The sequence below is a fragment of the Synchiropus splendidus genome, chromosome 1 (assembly GCF_027744825.2).
Source record: "Synchiropus splendidus isolate RoL2022-P1 chromosome 1, RoL_Sspl_1.0, whole genome shotgun sequence".
Lineage (NCBI taxonomy): Eukaryota > Metazoa > Chordata > Actinopteri > Syngnathiformes > Callionymidae > Synchiropus > Synchiropus splendidus.
Genome location: NC_071334.1, coordinates 13008425 through 13035648, shown reverse-complemented (window position 1 = coordinate 13035648; position 27224 = coordinate 13008425). Strand labels below are relative to the sequence as shown.

Genomic DNA, 27224 nt, shown 5'->3' with positions numbered 1-27224 from the left:
GTTGGAAAACCCATATAATCGAAATTCTTACATTTTTTAAATTCAGAAATCAGAAACACTGTATCATGTTGTTGACCAAAATATACGGCTCTAAACGCCAAACAACAACACTCCATGTCTTCATTCAGTGAATTTTAGAAAATGATGTTTTTTCAAATAGCGTCTGTAGTCACAGGGACATGAAAAACTCTACACATTGTAGAAAAAAAGTGTGAAAGCAAATGATATTGCACAATTTCACTTTTGTCGACACATACCATTTCCTCTGTCCTTCAAAGTCAAAGAACCCAGGCTTTGTTGTATTGCACTTTCCAACTCTGACCTGCAGACCAAGTTGAAATTATTAAAATCTTTTTTTTTTGGAAGGTAGAAAGGAAAACTGGTAACATGGTTCAGGACAGCTAAAGCCTGTTGCACAGTGGGATCCGAAAGAAGACACATTGAAAACGGTCCATCCATCCCAATGTCATTGAGGCGCCTTCATCATGGATGTTTTGGTTATAACAGCACTAATATACTGTGGTGCAACTGGAATTAATGACTGAAAAATGTTCTCTGTGAAAGAAAGATTATACGTCATTCATCTGTTTATTTGCATCAATTAAAAATATCTAATTAATTAATTACTTTACAGAATTAATCTCCTTAAGTCCCAGCCCTGGAAATTAAATGTGAAATAAACTTATAAAATATGTGGCATGTGGTGGTGAGGTATATGGGATGGTGGACTGTTCATGCCAGTCCAGCTTTTATCAAAGAAAACTGGTGCAATGATTCAGTGGGAATGACACCAGCACGTTGCACCTGAATGATCACTAAAGTATTTGTATCGTCTCCTACAATGCATCACTATTCAATAGATCAACCACACTGCCTTCAGCAACAATACCAATATTCGTTTCGATGCTTCAGACATAAGACCTTTCAAAGATTTCAAACCTAATAATGAGTGGTGTATACAAAAGAGGGGTCACTCAACATTGTTTATTACATTTATTACATATATTATTAATTGTACTTATGTGATTACACATGTTTAAATGAAATAAGGGTTTATTGAGATCAAATGTATCATCACCCTTGACAGGTAAAAAAAAGAATGAAGTCCCGACTGGCTATTTTATCCCATTCCGCCCACTCACCTGCTTATATCGAGCATACAGGTAGAGCAACTGGTCTCTGCTTGCAGTTTGCACCAGACCACCGACTCGCTCAGCAGCAGACTCGAACTCCCGCTCCAAATCCTCGCCTTCCAGACGTTCGCCCGCTTCCATCTCCCGACAGTCAAATTTACCCAAGCCTATATCCGAGTCGGAGTCCGACCCCGCACCGCCCAGCGGCTCACCTGTGTCTGGGCGAGCTGGGTCGGTACCTGAGCCTGTCGCAGTGTCCGGGGAGGACGACGGCGACCTCGAAGCCATTCTAATTGTTGTTGTTTATGTAGTTGCGTCAGTGACGATACGCACGTAATGCTGATATAAATTGGACCTTGAAAATAGGAGTATAAATCCTGTGAGCGACGGGTTCACTCTGCCACCAGATTTGTATGTAATTCCGCTGTCGTTCACAAATTCCTGATTCGAATTTGTTTAGCCTGGCTGTCCGTCAGTGGTCCGTTCCTCAAATCACGTCGACTCTACAATGATGCCGAAGAAAGGTTCCGAGTCCACCTCACCAGCATTCAATTGATTTATTTTAGTACATATTACATTAAGCTGTAACAAAGGTAAAACGATAAAGGTTGTTTTAAGATCATTTAAATCTCGTTGTCAATAGCAATGGCTTGAGAATGTTCTGACAAACTGACAGCTTAAGTGATCCTTTACTTAAATTAATTTTTTTTTACATGAAAATGAGTCTGGTCATCGTTTAAGAAGGAATTCGACGTGATTTATGAGGTGTACTGCATTATTTGAAGAAAAATATTTTAGAAGCACTGTCTCTGTGTCTGAAAACAGTCAGAGATGCCTGTACTTTTTATTTTTAAGGCGGTGATAACGAGTTTGTGGGGTAAATAATGGCTGGATTACTTACAGTTACAGTTAATTTATTGTTCCAGTTCATTATGTTTTTTTGTTTGTTTTTTTTTAAATCGCTTTCGTACGAAACGTTTTTTTTAAATACTTGAACTAATCTTACTGTCCAGCAGATAGCAGTATTGCTCTGAGCAATGTTTCCCAGGGCGCTGAGCGGCAGACGCACAAAAAAACCACTACACGAACAGTGCTTGTTCATGAACTACAAGTGCGACCCTCAATTCAGAAAAGCTGTGTAAATCAGTTGACGTCAGCCTCTCTATGACACAGGAGGTAACCCCAAACTATGTTTTGCTTTATATAACGAGCAACATTTTTTTCATTAATTTATATTTAATATTTATTCATTTTATTCATATTAATTTATCAAATATAAATTTTGCGGCCTGTTTAGAGTGTCGGACTGATTGAAGACCTGGAAAGAGATCAGTGCAGGAGTATCAAATGAACTCAAAATTGCTAAAAAAAAAAAAAAAAAAAATTAAAAACAAAAACAAAAACATTTTTCTGTTTCCATTAAAAGTAAAAACCCACTTAATGCCTGAAAATCCAAGGTTCAGTAGAAAGTAAAATTGATAGAATGTAATATTTCATCCTATTTTAAATTAAACTATTATTTTTTTTATTTTTCAATGGTTAAAGAATGAACTAATCCCATTTTGTCTGAAATAGTTAAGTTTCCAACTAAGTGGACAATCAAAATGTAGTTTAGTCAAATGCATTTCACATGATCACGGACTGATCAATAACTTTATTTGTGAAATAACACCAGCATTTTGTTTAACGTTAAGAAATATTCAGGCAATATCGATTGTAACTGAGAAACATTACTATACTGCTTGGTGCAGTACCTGCCAGGTAAAACTTCATAGCAGTAGGTTAGTGTACCTGGTGGGTGGACATCCCCTATAATGATCTACAAACAATAATAACAAAACAATAGTCATCTGCAGACAATAACAACAAAACAAAAGTCATCTACAGTCAATAACAACAAAACAAATATCAAAAATCCAACCAACAGTCATTTGGCTACACACCAATAAACAGCAACACAAACAGGGCGTGTCTGTCATACACTTCAGTCTCTTTAGTTCCGGGCACCGAGCAGCCTAAACTCGGTGTTCAACAGTCAACACACCAGTGGATCACTGGCTGTAGTTCCGAACCCGAGCAGGTCCCGACAGCTTCTGCTCCCCCTGCGCGCTCCGGCTGACGCACACCACGTGACCGCGTCTCTGCGTGCTGGCGGACTGCAATGTCCCCAGAGCTGCCCCGGGAGGGACGGAGCAAAGTCACCGAGCCGAGATCAGCGGCTCTGCCGTCCTGCCGCCGGACCACCTGTTAAAGTCAGAACCTCGCAGAATATGGACCGGGACCCGTCCGGAGAGAGCAGCGCGAAGTAGAGTGACGAGGCATGTTCAACAGCAAGTTGACCGGAACAACCAAAGTCGCGCTGACGGGAAACAGAAGAGTCGCAGTCGGATTTAACGGAGCTTTCAGTGGACGCTACTTACTGGAAAATGAAATTCGCGGAACATCTTTCATCCCACATTACTCCTGAGTGGAGGAAGCAGTATTTACTGTATGAGGTAAAGTCGTTTTATTCTGAATGAGTTGCTCATGTCTTATTAAACGACTGTTCTAAAGATTAGCGTGTCCACGCTGTTTTAATGGGAAAAACAACTTTTATACTAATCATTAATATTAGAAAGGGATTTTATTATGAACTGTTGAACCTGTTTGCTTTTAAAGGAAGATTCATGTGACTGCTATTGTTAACAGAGAGGGAATTGACGGCTTGTGCTCTAAACATTTGTGTTTTCCCTAAGCAAACAAAAACACAAAATCCTATTTTTACTTATGATTAACGCGCTCTTTAATTTAATATTTAATGTGCAATTATAAATAATTAATTTCTTTCTCTACAGGAGTACAATAGAAAAAAAGGCGTTGATGTGGATTTTTAAGATTAAATACAACGGAAAGCCTCACAAAAACAATGTGTTGGAATTTAAAATACTATCAAGTGATCGGGATTGATATGTATATGCGCCTCTCAACTGATCGCACAACGTATACTGGCTCTGGTGTTTGATATCTAGCTTTTGACTGGAGGCATCGTTGTGTGCACACAGTGTCTTTGTTGTGTGGTGTAGTGAACTGAGTACTTTATCTTCACACTCTGCCTGTACATTAGGAGGTTTGGTGCAGACACGCAGTGACAGGGCAGCCTACTCCGTTCCACTTAGCTCTATGAATTATAGACAAAGACTTGTTCTCAGAGTCATCATGCTGACTAGAAGCTCACTGCACTGCTTTTATTTTGGTATCATGGCCTCTTTATAAACTTAAAGTGTACTGTAATGACAATGCAAATACAATATTGTACTAGTCAATGGTGTTGACATCTTACAGAATCTGAAATATGGGGTTAAAACAACCCAGTGACACTGTGAAACAAAATTATTTGTATGGATTATTCTGTTGTCATGCGTGTGCTGTCTATGTTTGCGCGGAAACATACATGACCGTGCCAGCCATTTTACACCTTCAATCTCCATCACCGCAGTCCCTGACCTGAGAGGGATGATGGCGGCTATCATCTGCATTTTAAGGGAAATCTTCCAAGTAACCCCAACTGTTCAGTTATATAATCGGATTCACTATGTTTAAATTGAACTGAATGAAAGCAAATTTGTGTTCTGATTTAACGTATTAATTTCAAATACATACTAGTCAATTCACAAAATGGATTTGTGCGTTGGAAGTCAGATGTTTATGTTGCGTGTGTATTCTGATTTGAATGTGATGTATGAAATATATGTAACCCATGTAAACTGAATGCAGCATGTGAGGTGGGAATATGTTGCCATTGTGTCATGTTGCATCCTCATTTTGCCTATTATTCCTTTGCCTTTGTTGTAATTTCAATTTGTTTATCTATTTAAATGGACCATTATTTCGGCAACACAGTTTAGTAGTTTGCAATTGAATTCTCTTTCCACTGTCGCTATCTCTGAATTGACCATATGAGAGTGGCAGCGTATTATTTTGGCATCAATTGGATTAATTAACCCGCAGCCCAGTTTCCTTGCCTCCTATTTCTGAACACTGAACGCAGTCTTCCTCTTCAGATTGGTCAGTCAGTTTCCATGCAGATAAGATGAATGCGACAAGTTGGCCATTCTGCCTCATGTGGACAGGAAGCATTGACTGGGCGAGTGAGCGATGGTGTTGTTATCTGGCAGCTTAATCCTGAGGGATCTTAGTTATAAGAGAAGGAATGTCTGTCAAGCTGGATAGATCTATATATACTTCCAATACTGTTTGATAGTGAAAATCCCCACTGTATATGAAGGTGGTTGTACATCATTGCAGTAGACTGTGTGGCTGCAAAATTCAACAGTTGCAGGTATGTGGGCGAGTGAACAAGACCACTTATGTATTTACCTCTGCAGTTTGATGACAACTGTGTAGGAGGACTGGTGGCATAGATGTACTGATGTATATCTAAAATCCACACCTGCTAATGCAATACAACTTTGCTTTAATATGAATGGTGTGTTTACATGGAAAGATCAGTGTGGCAGTGTAAGAACATTAGAAAAACTACAATTCTGGCAGGGACACTGCTGAGAATCACTCTTCTATACCGTCCTCCTCTCATCCACACTCACCTCTTCATTCCTCCCCCACTGGGAGGACATCTGGTCCCCAACCAGACCTGCCCTTGTTGCCCCTCCTCCTCCTCCCTTCTCTCTCTTCCCATATTTTTTCTCCGCCCATCCTCTCTACCCTTCTTCCGACATGAGGATCAACTCAGCCTCCCTGTAGGGTTGAAGTGATGCTGTTCAAGTCAAGACATCCTTCAATGGATCTTCAAGCACATTTATTTCACAAGTTGTTCGAGGCTTCTTCAGTGGATCATTTGGCAATTTAGTGATTAAATGTTTTGGGTTCGGAACATCATGTGGCTCCTTTGTTGTTTGACCTTTCTGTCACCCCCATCACCAAGGCATTGCCTTAATCCTTAAAGTACAGTATCAGATTTCACACCAACAACCCAAATCTCTCTCAGGCTGTTCAGTGCAAGTGCAGATTTTTCACCTGGTTCAAGAGTAAAACATTTTCCACCCTCACACCGGATTACTCACTGAGGACTCTCGATGTTACGAAAGCAGCTGGTTCTTTGAAACACAGACTGCATGAAGGAGGTTTGATAACAGTGGTACCCAACTACTCACTGGGGATTCGCTCCATCACAGGTCTGTTACTTATGGTTCCCACCATTTTCCAACACATTTACAACTTAAAATCAGAACTAGTACTAAATCCCTGTAAAGTGGAAAGTTGCCATCCATATTTTGTGTATGGCAGAGAAAGAGATGAGTATCCTGTGGGAGGAATCAAAGGCCAAAAGACCATTTTATTAAGTATCAGAATCCATTTCCTCGGATATGTCTCATAACCAGAGATACTTTGATATTTATTTGTTTCCATTAAGTTCTCAGTCGCCTTGCCACAACCACATCCATCTAATCATTCTGTCTGCACAAGTTACTTGGTTTCAGCTTTTCTGAGTGGATCTTTTCAAAACATAACAAAGAGTTGTTCCAATAATGCACAAGAAAGATTTCATCCACCATTATAACTTTAAAGTGCTTAAAGCAGGTCTGAGACCAAAAAGCACAGATCTTTTTTTTTTTTAATCAGTTTCCTTCTTAAAATACATGTGTAGATAACAAAAAAAAAAACACCCCAGTCCACAGTATTTTGTATCTCTTTATACATTTCTGTCCCTTATCTGTATGAAGTCAATTCATAATGGTTGAATACCATTCACTATCCAGGTGAAACGCTGAGGGCGACATTGGCAAGTTGCGAGTACATTGAACGTACACACCCTTTATTGAAAGGAGTGAACTTAACTGGAATTGAACCAGGGACTTTGTTGCTGTTAGAACGCAGCACTAACCATCACGTGACGTACGTGATGCACTACCACCAGCACTGTTAAAAAAATAAGCAAACCCAGAAGTCATGTACTTCATGTTAACATGGAGCTCTATTCCTTAGCGTTCAAATTAAAGCAAAATTCATAGTGATGTGATAAGACTGAAAAATGTGAGTCTTTATCTGTTAATCATTGCACTTTTACTGCCCAATATTCATGTACAGTTGCACGTAGTGCTGTACTGTTGTGGGCAAAGCGGTAACCATGAATATTGTGTTCAGTATTGCCATGATCGTTCATGATCGCTCAAATGCATGATTTCAGTGTAAATATTTATAATATATATATATATATATAATATTTATTAATTCATCAATATATAGAAATGCATAAATGAACTTAACTTAAAAATAAATTAATTAGAATAATTTAGATTTACCAAGGACTAATGGAGTAAAAATTCTAGTACGGACAGTGCAACAGAACTTTGTTTCTGTGTGATGTTTTGTGCTTGTTTCACCATTCAGCCTGTGAATGCAAGTAAAAACGAATAATCTGCATCATCAGTAGCACAGGTGAGTTTAGCCAGCATTTATTTTTATTTTCCCCCAGCCGCTTTTCATAGAAACTCCAGACTAGCCACAAAACTAAAGGCAGGTCACAAGTCAATGTTTGACAGGTCTCAGTCTGATGCAACTCAACTGTTCTGTGAACTGTACAGTCATGCAGATCATCTGTGTGAGAGTGGGACTGAGGTTTACCTTTTCTGTCTCGCAAAAATACAAGCAGGTCATGGCTGTCTGCAGCCCTCTACTTGCAGATATTGCAGACAATCAGTATCGTGTCGTTCTGGCAGCCCAAACCTTCCTTTATCTAAAATTCCTTATATTGTGAAGCACTAGCTGCATGGATATATGTTGGTCATAAGAATAGATTTTGAGGAGGATACAGGAAGTCTATGTTTACCACAACGCAGAGACTATCTTCGTGGGTACTACCTCTTTAATGTTAGAGCTGTATGTGGAGTCTGTGGAGTATCAGTGGTTGGGCATGAGTTGATCTCTGGCCATGTCCAGGGTGCAGCTCCACCTCACATTACGTCTGTTCTCCTTGGCATTTGTTGATAGTTGAACCACCATGTCCCACAACTATTTGAGCTACAACATGACCAAAGCTTGAACTGTTGACTGTTGCCACGACTGAGGCTGCTCTGTCTAACATGCTATCTCACTCTTTACTTTGCAGGTTTGTGAATCTTTGGTTTGGGAGACAAAAAAAAAAACAGAATGAAGTAACTTTTAATGAATTCAAAGAAAACTGATTACAGATGTTCCATTATTAATCCTACTGGTAAGACGTGTTTTTCATCACAGGCGGCCACTTAATTCTCACTGCTGTTGTTTTTCTTCTCTGCAAACTTGCCCGACTCATGTAAGCTGAGACTAAAATAGACGCCATGATTAACATGTCAGAATGTGTGCTCCTCATTATGCTAGCACCTGTGTGGCCGTTGGTGCCGCCATCTCACAGAAGTGGGTTGATGTATGATTCCTCCGATATGATTAAAACTGCATTCCACAATACTCTCTTGTACACACTACAAATGCTTGTTATAAGTAAAAGCAAAATGTGTAAAAAAAAAAAAAAAAGGTGTTTAGGATGGAGCAGTCTTAACTGTCTGGATAGCTTCTAGTATTGACTTCAAAATAGTTCTATGCCAAATATCATTATATAATATCTTGTTGAGTACATGTGATATTTATTGTTTGATTTTCTACATGAGGTTTGCTCATATACTTGTCAATGGTGGCACTAAATAGGGATGCACCGAAAGCAATGTCGGTATCAGGTATCGGTCTGATAGAGTAGTCGTAGCCAGTGACACCACAAAACCGATTTTCACCACTTTATGGTGGCCCACAGCCTTTGAATGTCAGTATAGTAAAAATGTTTGTAAAATTTGTGTAACTTGTGTATCACAAATGTACAGTACAGGGAAAGCATATTGAGGAATGTTGTTCAAACTACAATATAAATGTAAAAAAAAAATTACTCACTATCGGTCAGTACTCAAATGCAAGTACTCGTACACTTCTCATTTTGGAAAAAAATGGTATCTCTGCATCCCTAGAACTAAATGATGGATGATGCTTGTAGATTCCATTATTCCCATCAATAGGAAATAAGTTGTCATGAGTCACCTGACATAGTATTGAGGCGTGTAGTGATATTTTTGCTGGACAATTCCTTCAAAATGAAATGAGATTTTCTATTCTTTATCCTTTTAAAAGGATGAAGAACATTTTGAATTACTTTCCTGACTGCCAGACTGACAACTTATCACCTCCTCCTCAAGAAAAATCATTTGAAATGTATTTGCACTGTCTATTTTTAATTAACTTGATAGTAAAAGGTGAAAAGAAATCTGAAGTGAGACAGCTCTTTTCTTATCACATATGCGACTTATCTGTTTGTCCCTTTATTTAAATTTTCCTCCATTTCTTTGTAACTCACTCTACCCCAACCAGCAAGCAGCGTGCAGAAAGATGTTGTAGCACTTACTCTCTGCAACTGGTCGACATGGGTTTGTTTTAGAGCTGTGTTGCTTCTCTATAAACAAGTTGTCGCTGTGTGTGTGTGTGCATGTGAGTCTGAGATATGTGAATCTCATTTCACACCTCTCATGATTTAAGCTTACAAAGATGTCTAAACGTCTACTTTTTTCTCAGGCGTTCAAGGAGATGCTGTACGCTGCTCAAGATCAGGCTCCATCTACAGAAGGTAAGCTGACTCCTTGTTTGGACCTCAGCACCGTACTCGCTGCCCTCCACTCTGGGACCATTTGGGCAACCCAGAATAACAGCGCTTCAACTTTAAAAATAGAATTACTCTTCTACCAGTGCTCACTTTGACTTTGCTGACTCAGAGCAACTATCCACGATTTTACATGGACCACTTATAAGATGTATGTGTGAAGACATGCTTGAAGTATTGCAGTCGGTCTTGGTGATGCAGCTAATATTATTGATGTCAGTGACTAAGACTATGGGAATGTTTGTTGACCATTGCTGTACCAACTTGACATCTCTGGAAAGAAGTGAGACTGAGTATGTTGCCGCTGGGTGCTGAGTAGACAAGGGTGGCTGCTGGCTATTATTAATCCTTGGCATTAGGCTGCTGTGATATGTGATGAGGGGAAGAATGTTAACCATTTGTTTTAATTTTAGATACTTATTTAAGGGGCGTAAACAACTTGGTTTTGTGCTGAACTCGGCAGCAAGACTGTCAAAATATTGCAAGGCACTTACCTCAGGACTGGGTGGTTTAGTGTCATAAGAGTATCCCTGCGGCAATAATTCAAAGGAAAATGATGCTCTCGTGGTCAAATTATTTTAACTTCTATATGAAAAATATTAATAGTGGAAAAGACCCTTCAAAACTCTTTCTTTACAAATAGGTATCACTGAAATGAAAATAATGAAAATATAAAGTAGAACTTTTGTGTACATACATAAATAGTTAGTCTTAATATTTAAGTTTCTAAAAAACAAATGCAACGTGTTTTGCTCTTCACACATTCGTGCTGTTGTGTAAGATATTTGGTCAAAACATCAAGACGTCATATTTGCAGGCCATTGTTGAGAATGCTGTGATTGCCTTGTCTTGTGATGAGATATGAGCTGTGCGTCTGAAGCCAGTGAGCTAAACATGATAAATCACTTCATGTCTCGGCCTCCAACACTGGTCATCGCTCTCTGCGCCACTTCTGTCAGCTTGTCACCAGATTGGTGGCAACTTCTAACGGTTGGAGACGTTGATCAATCAATCAGTAGAAATATTGATCTGTTGGTGTGAAGGTTGCTCTATGACCTGAATGCATGACAGAGTTATGAATCATTCTTAACATACTGAGGTCTTTTTAATCCTTACAGAGAGAGGATTAGCTGCCGTTTGTCCATTTTAGAGTTCAGGCCTTGACTGTATCTTTTATATTAAGCCCTCAGTTTTGCAACATATGGATTTGTCAAGCGTCAAGATCGAAAGAGGTAAATATGACCTTGAACAAAGCCCTAGATGCTGCACAGTTGTCCAGTTAAACATCTGATGTGTGGGATCTCTTGAACGACGTAGGACTTTATTAATACCATGCTCAGTGACCACATTTACATGCTCTGAATAGATGGACTGAGTGTGTATGGAACCGAATTGCTGAGCAAAGTCTCCTCCTTTACAGACTGTGTAAATGCAAGCGGAGACGCTAACCCTCTGGATTCTGGATTCCAAATCAACGGTTGCATCTCTCAACTCATTTATCTGCTCTTCCTTTTCAGCTGTTTAGAATAAATGCCCATTGCAGTGACTGAGTTTTGGTACGTAGTGCTGAAGGCCAAGTCTCCCAGTCCAATCATAATCCTAACAGTTTTAACTGAGCTATTCACTGGATGATCTCGGTATCTTGTCTTGTGTCTGGTGCAGTAGAATTTCAAAAGACAGCTTGAGCACATCTCAGAAGTGTGTCACTTGTAATGTTTTTAGTGGCAATTGAGCAGGAATATAATGAAAACAGTAAACCGTGTTACTCTTGAGTGCATTCCAGCGTTGCTGCTGTTTTGTTGACTTTTCATAAAAGAAACAAGATTAGACGGTGCAAAGAAATAACTGTTCACCGAAGCGTTTTCTTTATGACAGGCACCTGTTCACTGTCTGCCAAATGTGATTGAATTCTAACACCAGCGAGGTTATTTTTGAAAAAAAAATTTGGTTCCTTGCAGTGACTGCCTGAAGACGAGGTATAGTACTTATTTTATAGGCGACATGATTATTGAGATCGATGATATCTGCTCAGCACAGTTGCTAGGACCTTCCAAGCGATTGCAGGACACTGCTAGTCATGAAAAAAAAATTAAGTGAAGACTTCTCTGGAGAAGCCGTTGCAGTCCACGTTACGCCGATGTTTGCATGGACCTTTGGACCGGGTTTATGGAGTGGTTTGATGACTCTGAAGGCAGGTGCATTTTATCCTCCATTCTAAATAGCATTTAAAAACCTCAAATTTCATCCTGTTCTTTACTATTGTTATAACTTTTGAAAGACACATTACACATGTTTTCTGGTTTGAGCCAGTTTAAGCATGCACTGCTGTAGCCTTCAGACACCCAAGTTGCAAAATTGCTACAGGCTTCATCGGCACATTTAACCAAGCTCAGCTGCAAATATGAAGCCTGATGTAGTTTCTATGTTATACAAACAAATGGCAGACACCTGTAGCTTCAGGCAGGGCAACATTTGTTGGAGTGTTTCTACTGAATTTTGGAGTAAACAGAAAAGACAAGTGGAGGGACAGTCACAACGGTGAAGGACATAGTGGGACTGTGAAAAAAAGGAAGTAAGAAAAATGTGGAACTAGCGGCAGATGTGGTAGAAGCCGTGATAGAAAATACACCATGAACCGTGGAGAGGCTGTCCATCCATCCACACCTGCACTCATCTGCTCCACAACTGAAAGAGATATGCACCATTCATCCAAAGTAACTGCTACCTAGCCCCTCTGCTAATACCTTCCCACATGCTTCACAAAACAAAGCTGTCATGTGCAGCTGTTCGCTGCACTCACTCCTGTGCATCGACCAACATAGACTTTCGCCATAGACAAACAAAACCAAAACAATAACATCATATTTAGCCATCAATATTTAGGATCACAGATACATTTGGATATAGTTTCGTGGTGTGGAGCTGTGGAGTCCCCCACTGGAGATTGGAAGAAGAACCGGGTCTTGTTCCCAAATCCTGAAGGGTAACGCCACAATGTTTGTTTTTTGAAGTGCAGGCTGAGGACCAGCTAGTCTGATTAAGGCAGCTGAAAATAGCATAAAATGATAACTAATAAAAAAGTTAGGTAAAGAAACATAAGAAAAGACAATTAAAAGAAGGTGGAAGGTTATTATTATTTTGTTCCTTTTTTTATTTTTTGTTGCTTTATTAACTAGGGCCTTATGGCTCTTGTTGTTTTTTTTTATAACTAGTTAATACATCAGTTTCACATTAAAATGAAGAGTAGCTTCTAACTGGGTATGTTCCATCTGCATGAAAGTCCCCCCTTCTCATTTTGACTCTTTTCTTTGTGTAGAAAGAGCAACCTGTCTTGTTCCGAAACATTTTCCTCTTGCTTGCGGGAGACAGTTCACTGGGTTTAAATGCTCACTCATGTGTTACGCTCACCAAGTGACTCAGCCCTGTGGAGTATCTGCCTGAGTTGTGAGCTATGAGTGGCAGTGCTGAGCTTTTGTGAGGGAATCATGGAATGGAAACCTAAACTTGAGTCTGTCCATTTGGTGTCACTAAGCCCGACGCCTAACTAAACTAGTCCAGTCTGATCGTACTGTATCTTGCTGTGCCCACCTCACGAACAAGAGGATCATGGATCAACCTGTTGGCAAGGTCCAGCTCGGCGATGTCTTTGGTCCATTTTAATCACTTAATCTGCTTGAAGGGAAATTGAACACATTAGAAAGGGAGCGAACACTTTGACCTCTGCCGTGAACAACTGCCCAGATGTTCGATCACTAATAACGTGGGTGGAAGAAGGTGAACGCGTGTTAATTAAAAGGTTGAAAGATACTGTAGTCTCACACTCCTCCGCTGTGTTTGACCCTTGACCCTTCGATAAGATCCTTCGTTACAAGCTCCACTTAACTGGTGAAATGTAATTAAAGCTTCTCTTTAATCACACGAGCTGCACCTTGGAACCAAAAGGTGTTGACAAGAACAGAGTGTTACTTTCAAAATTACTATTAGAGTGGTCTAAAACTATTGCGTTTTTTTCTCTTTATTCTCTCGGGCATTTTTCTTCAAACTTCGAATTCATTTGCTGTGTATGGTGCCATTGGAACATTATTTTTAGCATCCATGCTTTCACCAATTTATTCATCGATCCATTCAGTCATCTGAGGATGTGATCTGTGCAGGACTGTGGGAAGATGCCAGTGATGGCACTAGTGGGGTGGGGTTTCTCCGCAATACCATTATCACTATTGAGTTACAACTCGAGAGACAAGGGAGTGCACACTCATTGAGCTTGAGAGGCTTTCGATGTCTGAGCTGAATGGATGAGGACTGCCGCTCTGTCTTTTACAAATGTATGAAAAAAGCAGTGCTGCATTCTTCTCAGTGCATTTCCACGATCTATCCAAGCGTCTTGTGGCTTGGCTGCCAGCTCTATTCCTCCCGGCCTTATCATGTTTTATGCAGTCAAATCAATAATGTTATAAAAGCCATGGTGTGAAAATAAGAAGCTCACTGTGCTTAAGGCAGCAATAAATGGCTCTACTGTGGCCCCAAAGCATCAAATATTCCAGCACTTCAAGTGTCCTTGAGATAGAGCTCATGAGTTGGCTTCTTGTTGGGACACAGGGAGGGTTGCCACCCTTCCCTTGAAACACGGAATCGTCCCACGTTTGATGTGAAAATTAGGCGTCCCATATTGGACTAATACGGGACACAATAAGCTCCCAATTTGATGAGTACATCTGTGTAAATAACCTCAACAAATAAGGAAGCTTTGTGGAGAATAATTACTGCCTGAAATAATAGTATTTATCTTTCTAGGACAAAATAGCAAAATAGAAATTAGAGCGCTTCTTTCTCAGGTGTGATCAAACCTGTTTGAATTCAACCTGCACGTAGTTGTATCTAGGAGATGACTGCTGATTGAGATGATTTATTAATTATTTTATGCAGATTTTTGTTTTCTTTTTTGTTTTTTTAGGCAGTTGAAGGTTGGAGGGATTTCGTTAAAATGTAATATTTATGGTTCAATTTATTTGCAATGTGGAATTATTTTAATTGATTTTTTAGTTTGGCTGTGCTTTAAAAATCATCTGGAGTAGAGGTTTTATTTCACTGCTGGCCATCTAACTAGAAAGTGCACACACAAGTCCACGTACGCTCCACCGTACGGAACTGACCAGCCCAATTTCTTGAGCTAAATTTCACTGCTCAGCTCACCTTTGTGATAAAATATCGTCATATTTAGGTGCATCCACTGCCCCATTCTGCATGTCTTATTGTGAGCAGCAAGCTTTGTGTCACCATGTTGAAGTTGAGTTGCAACTTCTCCCATATTTTGGTCAGTTGTGTCATTTTCATGCACTTCTTATCTCTCTTCTGTGCAATCTTCCCGTCTGCTAGTTCTGCCTTTGTGTGTGACGTAAGACATTCATAGTCACTATCATTTAAAACTGAATACACAATTACTTGTGGCAGAACAATGTCCTTGATTATTTTTTCAACAACTACTCACATGACTCAAGGATTATTGTGAAATAATATAGCAACTTAATTGACACCTAAAAATGACATGTAATGTTTGTTCTCAATTATCAGATTGGCACCATTAGCATCTATGTAAGTATAAGAACTGTTGTTGTTTATCTATCTGCTTTGCCCGCCATTTTGTCTGTGGTTAGATACGACGACAAGAAAATAAAGGAAGCCCTGATTGTTATTCCAAGGCTGTGTTTGTGATGGCGACTGCCCGCGATGAGAGGAGTCGACATATCTGCAGTGTGAGCAACACAGCACTGCTATAAATGCAATTTAAAAATGGATGTAAATGTAAAAGAGGGTTCCTTAAAAAGTGGAATGAACTGCATCCTAAATGGTGAACTGGTAGTGCTGACTTTTTTTTAATGCTGGAAGAATAATGTGTATTCCAACAATATAAAAAAGACTTATCTTGAAGAAATGAAAAAGGAAAATGGTGGAATCCAGCAGGACGTCTCCGTGGCAGGCGAGGTCACCCGCCAGCCTCCATTATTAATGATCTCCCTGATGGATTGCTGAGTCTGCTTATTCCAGGCAGTAATTGTCACTGAGGTTGTGTTGTGTGAATGTGTTCCAAATCAACAAAAATAAATTGCTGATTAAATTAAATTATTAATGATATGAAATTACTCAGTCTGTCTGACTGCTCTCAGTATAGTTACTTTTCTTTTTTAGGTTTACCTTCTGGTACTAGCTGTCAAGTGTCTGTGAATATTAAGATATGGAGAATATGACCCTTCAAATGACTCATGTATAATTTGTATTTGAATATATGATATTTTTAATCCATTTTGTAGACACAATATACACACAATATTGTACACAATATAGTGAAACCTACAACAACATTTTGAGGAAAACTAAAAAAGAAGATGTGAACTTCTCTGAGCTGTTTACAAGCTGTATCCTTTCTTTAGCCCAAAAGAATGTCATGAAAATGAGGGTTGAAACGAGCAGTGATGTGAAGCAGTGATTAGCCTTAGTTTTGCATCATCAACTGGTGCTGATGCTCAAGTGAGTACACTTGTTTGTTTGTGATTTTTCAATGGAATATCCAAGGCTGTAGCTTGAAAATGGTAAGAGATTAAATCCATGATCCATTTACTCCAAAAAATGCCCACATTTGATTGAAGTTACAGATTTCCACTATTTGCTTGTGTAAAGTGATCACGACACCATGTTATACTTTTGCAGAATGGCTTGTTTAAATGCTGCATTGTCGCCTGTCACACTTAGACGCCATACAGGTTATTCAAAAGGGAATTTCAAGCTCATCTTATGTAATTTTGAAACATAAACAAAACATAAACAAGCATCTTTATGTTATGTGTCATGTCCTCTGACATAAAATAGAGTAGAATTCCTCCATGCACAGTGGAAGGTTCATCACACATATCTCAAAAAACTAGCAGTGTGAACAGTGGTTAAGAAGGTTGAACTCACTGACTGCACTATGAATTAATTTTTTATTCAGGGTTGTCTGCAACCTTTAGCGCACACTGAAACTCTTTCACAGCAAACATCACTTCCAAAACCTGGGGACACGAATCCTGTTCCTGTCCTCAGTTGAGAAGTTAGCTGAGCTCAAGTGGATTCTGAAAGTGATGGCAGACAGAGCAGTCGTGTGGCCAAACACTCCACATGGCTGAAGGAGCATGGAGTATGGGCGGTCTGTTTGCCAAACTCAGCACCAGATTGTACTTCCACTCTTGCCTGGTAACATCTGGAGGTGACTGTTGATGGAGAATGAGGTACTATAGCGCATTCCAGAAGCCAGTAAAATAACAATATCCTGTTGCGGAGGTGGCTGTATGAATTGAGTCTAAAACCCTCTCCTGGATGGTGAATCTAGAAGACGGACAGAGGAGAGCCAGCATCAGGATTTGCAGTAAATCCAGACAACTGTATAGGGAGATGGCGTTTGATGCAGCTGCTTCTTTGAAGGGGCTTCTGTGGGTATTAGAGTCGGGGGGCTGGGAGGGTCAGGGTCAAAGCTGCTTTCAAGGTCTTCCACTCATCAAGTGAAGGGAATAATCGATGAAAGGGTGAGGAATTAGTGGCAATAGAGAGAGACGTATCAGTGTTGAAAGAATTGATAAAAATCCATTGAACAAGGTTCATCAATGACCAGTCAAGAACAGAAATAGATATAGAGAGAGAGGGAGAGGGAGGGAGAGAGATGGAGGGGAGCGAGAGGGGGATCCTTCAGGCAGGAGACAGACAGACAAGCAGTGAGTGGGAGGTCCCTGGGCTCATCACCAATGCATGCTGTCCTGCATTAGCACCTCTGCCATCCGGCAAAAGAAAGCTGGAGACGGAGAACCTTGATCGAGAGTCTTCACTCCAGCCATCCATTATTCATCCATGAATTAGATCTTGCTTGAATGAAGTAGAGCGAAGGAGGAAATGGAGGGAGAGATAGAGGCGTTTCGGCTCAGCCGAGGAGCATGTGGTGGTGAACTGTTTTGGTGGAGGAACAGGGTGAAGAGTTCAGATGAGATTTGCTCCTGTAAGATTGGTATTTTTAGGTTTAGGGAGGGGAAGAAAAACCCTTGCTGAGGAAAGAGACAGGCAGATTTGAGGTCAGAAGAAAAGGGATGCAGGATGTGTTTGGAAGGTCAGTGGAAGAAATGGTTGGTCTACAGGGTATTGCAGGGAGAGACGCTAAAAGCAGGTCAGTGGGCTTTGTTGAGATGGCTTCTGAAGTGATTCCAAGGGTCACAGAATTGACGAATCCAGACGTCAGCACAACTTCAGTTTGTTTTCCTAAATGTTGTCTGGTCTGACCTGAGCTCAGTCGGAAAATGCAATTCATTTCAAGGTCTGCACCATAAATGAGACCCTTCAAGATGAACTGAACACCAGGGCTGGCGTGATCGGGCTCCATGCCTGGTGCACGACTGGAGATGGTGTCGCTGGATCAGCATCATCATCGCTCATGTCAGGCATGTGACTGTAATGAGAGCTGTCTCCTTTGATCTGGACTCATCTGTCAGGGATAAAGGGCTTTGATTTATTTGTTTAGCCTCCACGCGGCTTTCAAATTATCATCTTAACCTTTATGAGGCGACCAGTTAATGTTTTCAATTCGTGATGAGAGGACTGGCAGAGCGCCAACTGTTCAGTCAGATTTTCATGAGTATTCATTTTCAAAAAGACAATTAAGATTAACAAAAGTGTTTTTGGTTGTTTTTATACCTTGGTTGGTGCTTCTTGTGTCTCTCCTTCTTTGGAAGTGGGAGGCTGTGAAACAACACACAGCCATGCAGGCATACGGCCTGTGTGCGACACACAGTGTGGCTGCGATTGTGAGGTATAGGCGATGACTGTGGGGCCATATGTTCATGTACTTGTGGTTTATTAGCCCTTGAATTGTAAAGTCAGTGAGGTGATTATAGAGCAAGCGACTCATAAACAGGAAGGAGGTGCGACACAACGAAACAAGCAAAATGAATTATAATAATAAGTGGACACAACATTTTAAGCTAATTAAATGAAGTGCATGTGAGGAAGGTGCATGGGGAGGGGTGGGGGAAAGGATGACATGACCCAGGTTGAAGGTTGAAAGTGACTAGCGAAAGCTTCAGAATCTGTCATATACATCAAAGATGTCCAGGATTCATCACATTTGTCCCGACGGTTGGACCGACTCTACCTCACTTGATCCAACTGCTGCATGTAAAGCAGTGGGGTGATCCACTGCTTTAAAGAAGGTGGGAATAAACAAGTCTGTGTGCCTGCCATGTTCACACTGCAATGGCACCAGTGAATAACAGTGGGGTTATATACAACCGTTGGGTCTTTTTTATCACATATAATCCGATTTTTTTTGTTTCGGTTGTATGCTGTGTTTTATCGGGCTTTAAAGGAACAATGTGCAGAGCTGGGGAGTGATGTGAGTGACGATTCCTTCCTCTTTTACGGTTCCTTATATTGTAATGGAACGCTAGGATACCACCAAAATGTGATCGTTTTCCTGAGATTTTAATTTAGATATGCTCAGATCTTATATTCATTTTGATCCCAAAGCCCCCTTGGCGACAGTCCAAGTCCAAATAGTTCACTTCCAAACTACCTAAGATTGTTTAGATGAGGGTCAGGTTTGCTACAAAAGGCATCTCTCTATTCCAGTTTCCACCGTTTTGATGTGGGTTACAATTTGGCTTGCTGTTAAGAGGGAAGAAAGAGGCCGAGGCATGAGGGTTGTTCGTGTTCGGCGGTGAGTGGCGGAATAAAGAGGTGACAATGACAGCTGTGCAGATGGAAGTGGAGAAGAGGTGGCATTGGCCGTAAGTGAAGGACAGAAGGCCAGAGCTCCAGGGTTTTACTACTCGCCTTCAAAGAGCAGCTGTGAAAAACTTCTGAATAAGATAGATTTACATTTTTCTATGGAATAAAAGTAAGCAAAGACTGTTTCAAATTCTGCTGAGCATTGACTGTGGCACTGACTGTATGTTGCCTTCCTCTAATCTGAAGGAGAAGAGCTGAATCAATAATTGATAGCTATTGTCTCAGCCCGGACAGCCGGTCTGTTTCATATTAAATGTTGAATTATTAACCATGTGTGAGATTGGAAATATGATGAAACTCCCTCCTGATGCTTCCTCCCTTAAAAACCGCTTATTACTGACAGCCAGCAAAACAAATACATATTAAAAGGAAGTGATGGTTTTATTGTTGTGTATTGATTCTAGAATTCCCACACTGTCTGCTCCCACACTCATTTGATTTGAAAAAAAAATTGCTCATACCATAGTATTCAGTTAAGTACTCAAGTCATTGGCAGCATTGCTTTCATAGTTGTGTTAATAGCTATGGAGTCAAGCAAAGGTAGTGCACAGGCTCCTCAGCGTGGAGCTTCCATGTTCTGCCCTGCAGCCTTTGTGTGTGGAGTTAGAATCTCCTCCCCTCTGGTCACTCCAATTTCCTCCCACAGTCTAGACCTGTCTCGGGTGCCGCATGCCTGACCTCTCTGTCCAAAATAAATAATGATTGAAAAATTAATGAACAATTATTTTTGGTTGTATAATATGAAATTTAACACGGTTCAAATCATCAAGATCATTCGTCTGTAAATGCCTTTATTGCTGCTGCTGTATTTTTATCTTAAAATATGTCCCTAGAAGCTTCAAAATCCATCTTTCATCTGGACCGGTTGCCCCAGAGAACATACATATTCAATAGCTCTGCAACATGTGACTGTTGTATTCATAATAAATAATGCGCTACTTGTGTCTCCAGTTCGGTCACGAACGTTGATACAAGCGTCTGGTGATATTTTCGTTGAATTCCCATCATAACTAAATTAGTAATTGACTCCCATTTTTACTCTGCGAGTCTTCGCTGGCTTCTGCAGCAAGAACAACAGTTTGCCGATGATTTGCATTTTGCCCTGGGGTCAAATGGCGCAGCTTTCTCCTGACAAGTGCCATCTGATAATTAGGCCTCATAATCACACCATTAATATGCAGCTCCACTGAGCAGAGCGCAGATTATTGTCCTCCTGGCAAAGGCAGCAGCCATTTGTAAGAGGATTATTGGAACGTTATTGTTTGAGCATTTCATTAAAATAATCATAAATGTAACGGCTTAAACTGACTGGTTCGTCTCACAGTGGTTATTGTTTATTGTTAGATACTAGATAAATACTAGATACTAGATAAGATCTTTTTTTTTTTTTTTTTTTTTAAGAAAATGAAATGGAACTTTGTTTTTGGTACTTTTCGATAAACAACCCAGGCAATGTTCCTTTCGTTACCATGACACCGGAGGAAGCCACCAGAATCACTCCAGCACTATTTTGTTCCAGCAACAGTCTGGACCAAACACAGGAACTGCAGTGTTCAGGAGGACACAGTGAGCTTCAATTGTTTCTGTTTAAAAAACGCTGGTGATCAGTTACAAAAAACAATGAAAAAAAAGTTAAGGTTCCTTGCTGAAAACGTGTTCTGCACTCAAACCGCAACATCTTTGTAACATCTATGTAAGTTAGCAGCGTTTGCCATCAGTGGTTCCCACAGCAAATCAGTCTGATCCACCTTGATCATCCTCTGTAGTCACACCCATCCTCTTCAAGTCCTCATTGACCACATTCATGAACCTCATTTACCTGGTCCCTCCATCTTTTACATTCTTCAGCATGTTCCTCTCCATGTGTTAAAACCATCACAGCTTCCTAGCTTGGTCTCCAAACTTAGATTAGTTAAAAATGCAATGAAGATGCTGGTCATGTAACCATAACTAGATATATAAAGCACAAAAACAAGAATGAATGTGTTTATGAAATATAAATGAAAAAATGTCCAAAACAATGATCTTAATTTCATCATAATTATATCATTGCTGGAGACACGTGCTATGACTCTTAACTGTTTAGTTCTTTGAGGAGGAAACAAAATATAAATGAATATAAAGCACATTAAACGAACCTAGACAAAAATAGCACTTAGACCAAAATAGTCACGGGTGACTCAGATTAAAATAAGACATGTTGACTAAAACTGGACTGACGAAAAAAAGAGTAAAACTAAACCTGATAAAAACTAAAATGGCAGCTTGATACTATGACGAAACTGAACTCAGTCAGCTGATCTTGGGGTAATGCATGACCTCTTCATCCTGGCATGTGGCATCGAATGACAGACTCTTTCAAAATCTAGCTTTGATTTAAGTGTAACTGCGGCGAGGCTCGTGGGAGTTTATGTGAGGACTTGTGCTGCGGTGGCTGACGGACAGTTGCATCTCTCCAGACTCCTCTTTAAAGTCGGTTGGGGTCCACCCCATGCTGATCAGACTCTCACTCCACAAATATCACATGGAAGAAGTGTGGTGACTTAAAGGACCAAATGTGCTGACTACTTCACGTGTGTTTTCACAACAACATCATGTCAGATACACTTTTAAAAATCCGCAGTGTGGATCACTGGTCACTCTGTTAAAGGCTGTTTTCTTTATGTTGAAAAATTCAGCTATGGACTTCCTGCTCATATAATAGAATAATTCGGGTGCACCTCAAGGTCACCCTGACCTTAATGCAGTTATGTCAGGAAATGGCTCCTTGTGTAATGAGATTAAGTACTGGATTGTCTCCACTACTGTCTGTCTGAATGGTAAATGTGTAGTAAGAGAAGTCATTCATAAAAGTTACCAAGGATGGAAGAATGAAAGTGAATCCAGGAGATGTTGGAGGTGTTTAAACCCGAACCATCACAGAATGAGTGATGTGTTAATGTTCATCAGAGCTGGTACAATTTTAAACACTGTTCTCACATTTCTGTTCGGAGGCTTTAAGAAAACCTGTCTGCATGTCTCAGGAGGCTCCGCACTCAAATTTGCTCTCCCTCCCTGGAGAGAATGTCTTGTTTCATGTCTGCTAAGCCTCTTAATATCAGCTGTGTGTGTGTCAGTGTGTGTGTGTGTATTTCGAGCATTTCTGCATGCTAGTTTATTACCACGGCTTCTCGCCTCAAAATGAGCTGTTCAGTGTGACTCTTATCGAAAGGCTGCAGCTGCTGTTGTTCAAATGCCAGGAAAAACCAAAGGGATGTCTTCACACCAGTCTGCAACGTTCACACCTAGTTCACATCAACATGTGCGCCTCATCCTGCTGCAATTATTGGAAATAGTTTACACGAAGTATTGCTTAGGTTTGTTTTTCCATAGCGGTTCAAAGCTAAATTACTCATTCTTTAGATAACAAAGCAAAGTATAGCTACCTATTGGTGCGAGAGGAGGGCAACAACCCTAGACAGTCCATCAGGGGCCACACATCGACAGTCAACCACTCACACAAGCAACAATGAGTCATCAGTTACACTCTGTGCATTTATCATGCTTAGTGAATGAGGTTTGCGTAGTGTCCATGTACATGCAACATGCTAATGCTGGTGAGCAATTTCTTCCATTGTCTTTTCATTCACTGCCCGCAGCTCAACACCTGCACGTGCCACCTCTGGCTGGCATCTATTCATGAAACATCATGATAACAAAAATGTAGATCCACAAGCTGTGGGTCAAGTCTGGCTTTGCGCCTGGACAAAGATATGTCTCTTGGTGTGTCACACAATATTTAAAAGTGACCTTCTTCAACCAAACACCGCTGTATGTTTTTCCCTAACACATTATGAACAGCAAACTCCGTCTCCGGAGCGGATTTATGTCAAGCCGTGGTTACGTCTATGGTGCTGACCCTCAGTCTTTATGGTACGACCACCCTTGTAGGTTAATGGATCCTGCATTGCTAGCACCTCTGCAGTGTGGCCTCCCAGTCACCGTAGCTGAGCCGAGGCTCTCACTATACAGAGATTTATGGCCCCGATGTGGACTATTGACACAGCACTTATCTTGTTTTTATGAGCCCAGCGCCTTCTATCTGTAAACCTTGCAGGCTCCTGCGCCCACAGTCACTCGCACACGGACACACACACACACACACACACACACAAATGCTCCCACATGGACTTTTAGACACTAATTTATGATCTTCCCTGTTTATTCCTTAACCTAGATATCCAACCCAGTCCCTCGAAGTGAAGCCCGAGTAATAGCATTTTCTGCTCGGCCTCATGGGATAGCTGATTGTTCCCAGACGTAATTAAATCATTCAAACAATGCCTCTGAATATTTAAACACCCGACCAAACTGGTAGGACAAATTCAATTTTGATAACCTTCAGAGATAACTTTGCCTATCGTCAGTGTGTGGTACCCAGCGTTGTGCTACATTTAGAGGTTTTCAGTTTTTATTTGTAGCTGTGTCAGATTCAAAAGACAAGATTTAAACTTGGATTTAAACACGTTGAAGCGTAGAGATGTTCAGCCAAGAGACTGCAAATGCTTTGGCTGCTATCGCAGGTTGTTCAACTGTTATGTAGTCCTCAGCAGATCACAGAGAGAGACAATAAGAAGCAGCAGATAAGAAATCCCTAGCGGTTTCACTTCCTGTGTACCTGGGAGATCAAATGCTTTGGTGTGAAACCTGTCGCTGCAGGATCCATCTACCACAGTTGGATTTACACACTGGCTTCCTGCAGCAAACTCCAATCCAAGCTACTTGACAGGTGTATTTGACAGAGGAGATTTTGAGTAGTATCGTATAGGTGACTCATTTGCAATGCAGACTGGTGGATCATTTATGAAGTATTGGTGAAACGAAACCATTGCAGTCATTGAATCGACATTAGCGCTAAAGGTCCACGCTCTCCTCACTCACTGCATCAGTAAAGCAAGCGTATTATACATTTGCCTGTGGGTCTTTGTGTTGTCAGGAGCCACCACGGCATTCATTGTATTTCAACAGTTTCAAGATGTTCTTCATTATGTGCTAAATTGATGGTTTCATGACTGAAAAAATGTGGATCTTAGTTTACATTCCTCACCTTGAAATAAAATCTTGAATTCTCAGCAGAATGTTACCTTATGTGGTTTTGCTGCATGCAGTCCGGACTAAATCAAAAACATGAATCTGCTGGGCTTTTTCTTTCCTGGAGCTTCGACACACTGGCAGCTCCACAGGTGGCATCTGGATTCTGAGCTGGTTGGCTGTGATAAAAGCTTCAGCTGGGCTTCCTCCTCGATTGGCTAAGGTGGGAGTTGACGCCCATGATTGGTTGGTGGCGGTTAGATGGGAACTGCTGATGCTAGCCGTCAGGTTGCCTGGATACGGCCGTCCTTCTGTGTCTGTGGCCTTGGCAAAGTGACTGAAAGCATAAGTGCTGCTCTACAATGGAATTTTCCAATCTGTTCAGAGACGTTTGTGATTTGTTCCCATTGTTTTGTACAGTTGTGAGGTCTGAATTTCTCCATGGTACGGTTACACTTTCAGGGTGAAAATGAACACACACGTTAATGTCACTGCGAGGAATGTGATAGGCCGCCCACTCCAGGGCTTCTTCATCCCTGGATATGGCCTCAAGAAGGGTTCTTTTGAGCTGCCAAAATAAAAATGCCTCTTTGGTGCAGGTGTATGAAGAATTCATTTTGTTATATTCGGTTTTACACTCTCATCGATAGTGCTTGACTTATGATTTATTCACAATTGTTCATAATGTCCCTTTGTAATATGATTTCTCCTCAATAGGGTTCGTTTTTGGAGGTTTTATTCAATTCAATTTTGATTCTGTTGTCTTCTTGTTTTTAATTATCTGAGGGTTTTCGGCCTCTACTTACTTTAAACTCAAAAATAATTATGAGAAGAATTTCTTATTTAGCAAGACAAGTTTCACTGCGTAAAGAATAACAATTATGTGGTGGGTGTGACAGCGATTTTGTTACTATGCAGCCATACATTGTGTTTTTTGTCTTTCGCTTACATTTTTGCGTCGATTTTCATTTTCATCATTTTGGGGTTGAAACCTATTTTTCTGTTGGTAAAAACATGATCTTGTGTTGCTCTGCATTGGTAGTCTTGTTTTCCAGCTATTGTTGAATAATAATAATAATAACAGAGTGGAAATTGTTTTGGATGAACAGCCGTGTTCTGTTTTCGAGGGCTTTCAGTACCATACCTGGACCTCAGATATTCATACCCTGGACATGCAGTCGATGAGTGATCTATCTGGTTATATGGCAAGATTCTGCTATTTAATGAGCAATGAGTTAAGTTCACATTGTAGGTTTGATCTGTCCATTGTTCATTGAAAAAGGAATGAAAGTAATTTCTTTTATATTAAACGCTGTCTGTTATTTATTTCCTTATTTATTTTTGCTTGAAAAGTTACAATGTTTTCTCTACAGTGCTCTTCAGTATGGTTGTTATTTGGTAGGTTTGTGTAATTATTTTTAAGAAATACTGACTTTTTTGTGTGATTTAGTTGTGGAGAAAAAAGAAAAAACAATCTGCAAAAATTGAGATCGGCCTGTTGGGACTTTCAAATAATCGGTATCGGCAAAAAAGATGATGATCAGTGCCCCCCAAGTTAAGTACAACAACGCACACACACAGGGGTTTATCCGAGTTGCATTGTGTTTTGCGCAGAGTAAACAAAAATGAGTCCCTATCAAACATCATTATTGTCACCTTGACCATTGACCGGCTCCACCTCTCGCCTCCTCTACAATTGACTTTGAAGGCCAGTGACTGGCTTCCATCGCAACACCCAACCCCCCGCCCCAACCCACACCCCCGCCTCAGTTGCCTTGACAACTATTTCACATCGGATGGCTCTGTTGCTCACTGTTTCAGAAAACGATAAGTGCACCAATTATGTAAATTCAGTCTGAGCAAAGTGTTTTCACAGATTCGGCTGTGAAAGCTAAAGAGCTTTCAGGTCAGTGATTGGAAAGCAACATGTTTTTTTAACCTTTTGCTTTGTCACTTGTCTGCATGTCTGAATAGGGGAAGGTGGACGGACCCCATCCGAGGACACCATTAGAGATGTGCAGCTCGGTGCAGCCAGGCCAGATTTTGGATGTGCATTATTATAATCTGACATCATCCTCTTTAGATGTGGTGAAGTCAAAGACATTGTCTGAAAAACAGTGCGCATGTCATGAGCGCTGATATTCTTGTTCATTTATGTGACCAGTCAATGCACTCAGATTTGGTCTTCAACATAAGTAAGGATTTCTGACCTTCTTCCTTCAACACTCCCTGGTTTCTCCGTTGGAAAATGAATGGCCCTTTCGCCAACTATAAGAACAGAGTTCAGTGAGTCACAGCTCAGAGAGGCCTTCTGATGATTTGACTTGTTTGCTTTTCTGCACTCTTATTGGTGTTTCACTTTTAAACCTGAGGCCAACATTGGTCTTTTGTTGTTGGCATCCCCCAGAATCGTGAACACCCCACCCAACCTAAGTTTGTCTTCCATCACTGAGGCAGGAATATCTGTTTTTGTGTCGTTCTGGTGCATGGCGAGCGCAGCCCACCATTAGCGTCTGCTGCAGCCATCGGACACACACACACACACA

General features: G+C 40.6%; 2 protein-coding genes across 8 annotated transcripts in view; one reads left to right on the top strand and one right to left on the bottom strand.

The window, feature by feature from the left end:
• acbd6 (acyl-CoA binding domain containing 6) overlaps window positions 1–1617 on the bottom strand; it is a 32477-nt gene extending 30860 nt beyond the window's left edge. For all 7 annotated transcript variants that reach the window (XM_053875454.1, XM_053875479.1, XM_053875463.1 and 4 more), the window contains exons 1-2: window positions 1143–1617; window positions 258–322 (exon numbers count right to left, since the gene is read on the bottom strand). In XM_053875454.1, coding sequence (XP_053731429.1) covers window positions 258–322; window positions 1143–1421 — 344 coding nt within the window. In that variant the 5' untranslated portion in view covers window positions 1422–1617. The remainder of the gene's footprint in view (window positions 1–257; window positions 323–1142) is intronic.
• A 1553-nt stretch (window positions 1618–3170) lies between these two features.
• Window positions 3171–27224, top strand: part of xpr1a (xenotropic and polytropic retrovirus receptor 1a) — a 53612-nt gene continuing 29558 nt past the window's right edge. The window contains exons 1-2 of the mRNA XM_053859638.1: window positions 3171–3628; window positions 9723–9774. Of these exons, the coding sequence (XP_053715613.1) occupies window positions 3560–3628; window positions 9723–9774 (121 nt within the window). The 5' untranslated portion in view covers window positions 3171–3559. The remainder of the gene's footprint in view (window positions 3629–9722; window positions 9775–27224) is intronic.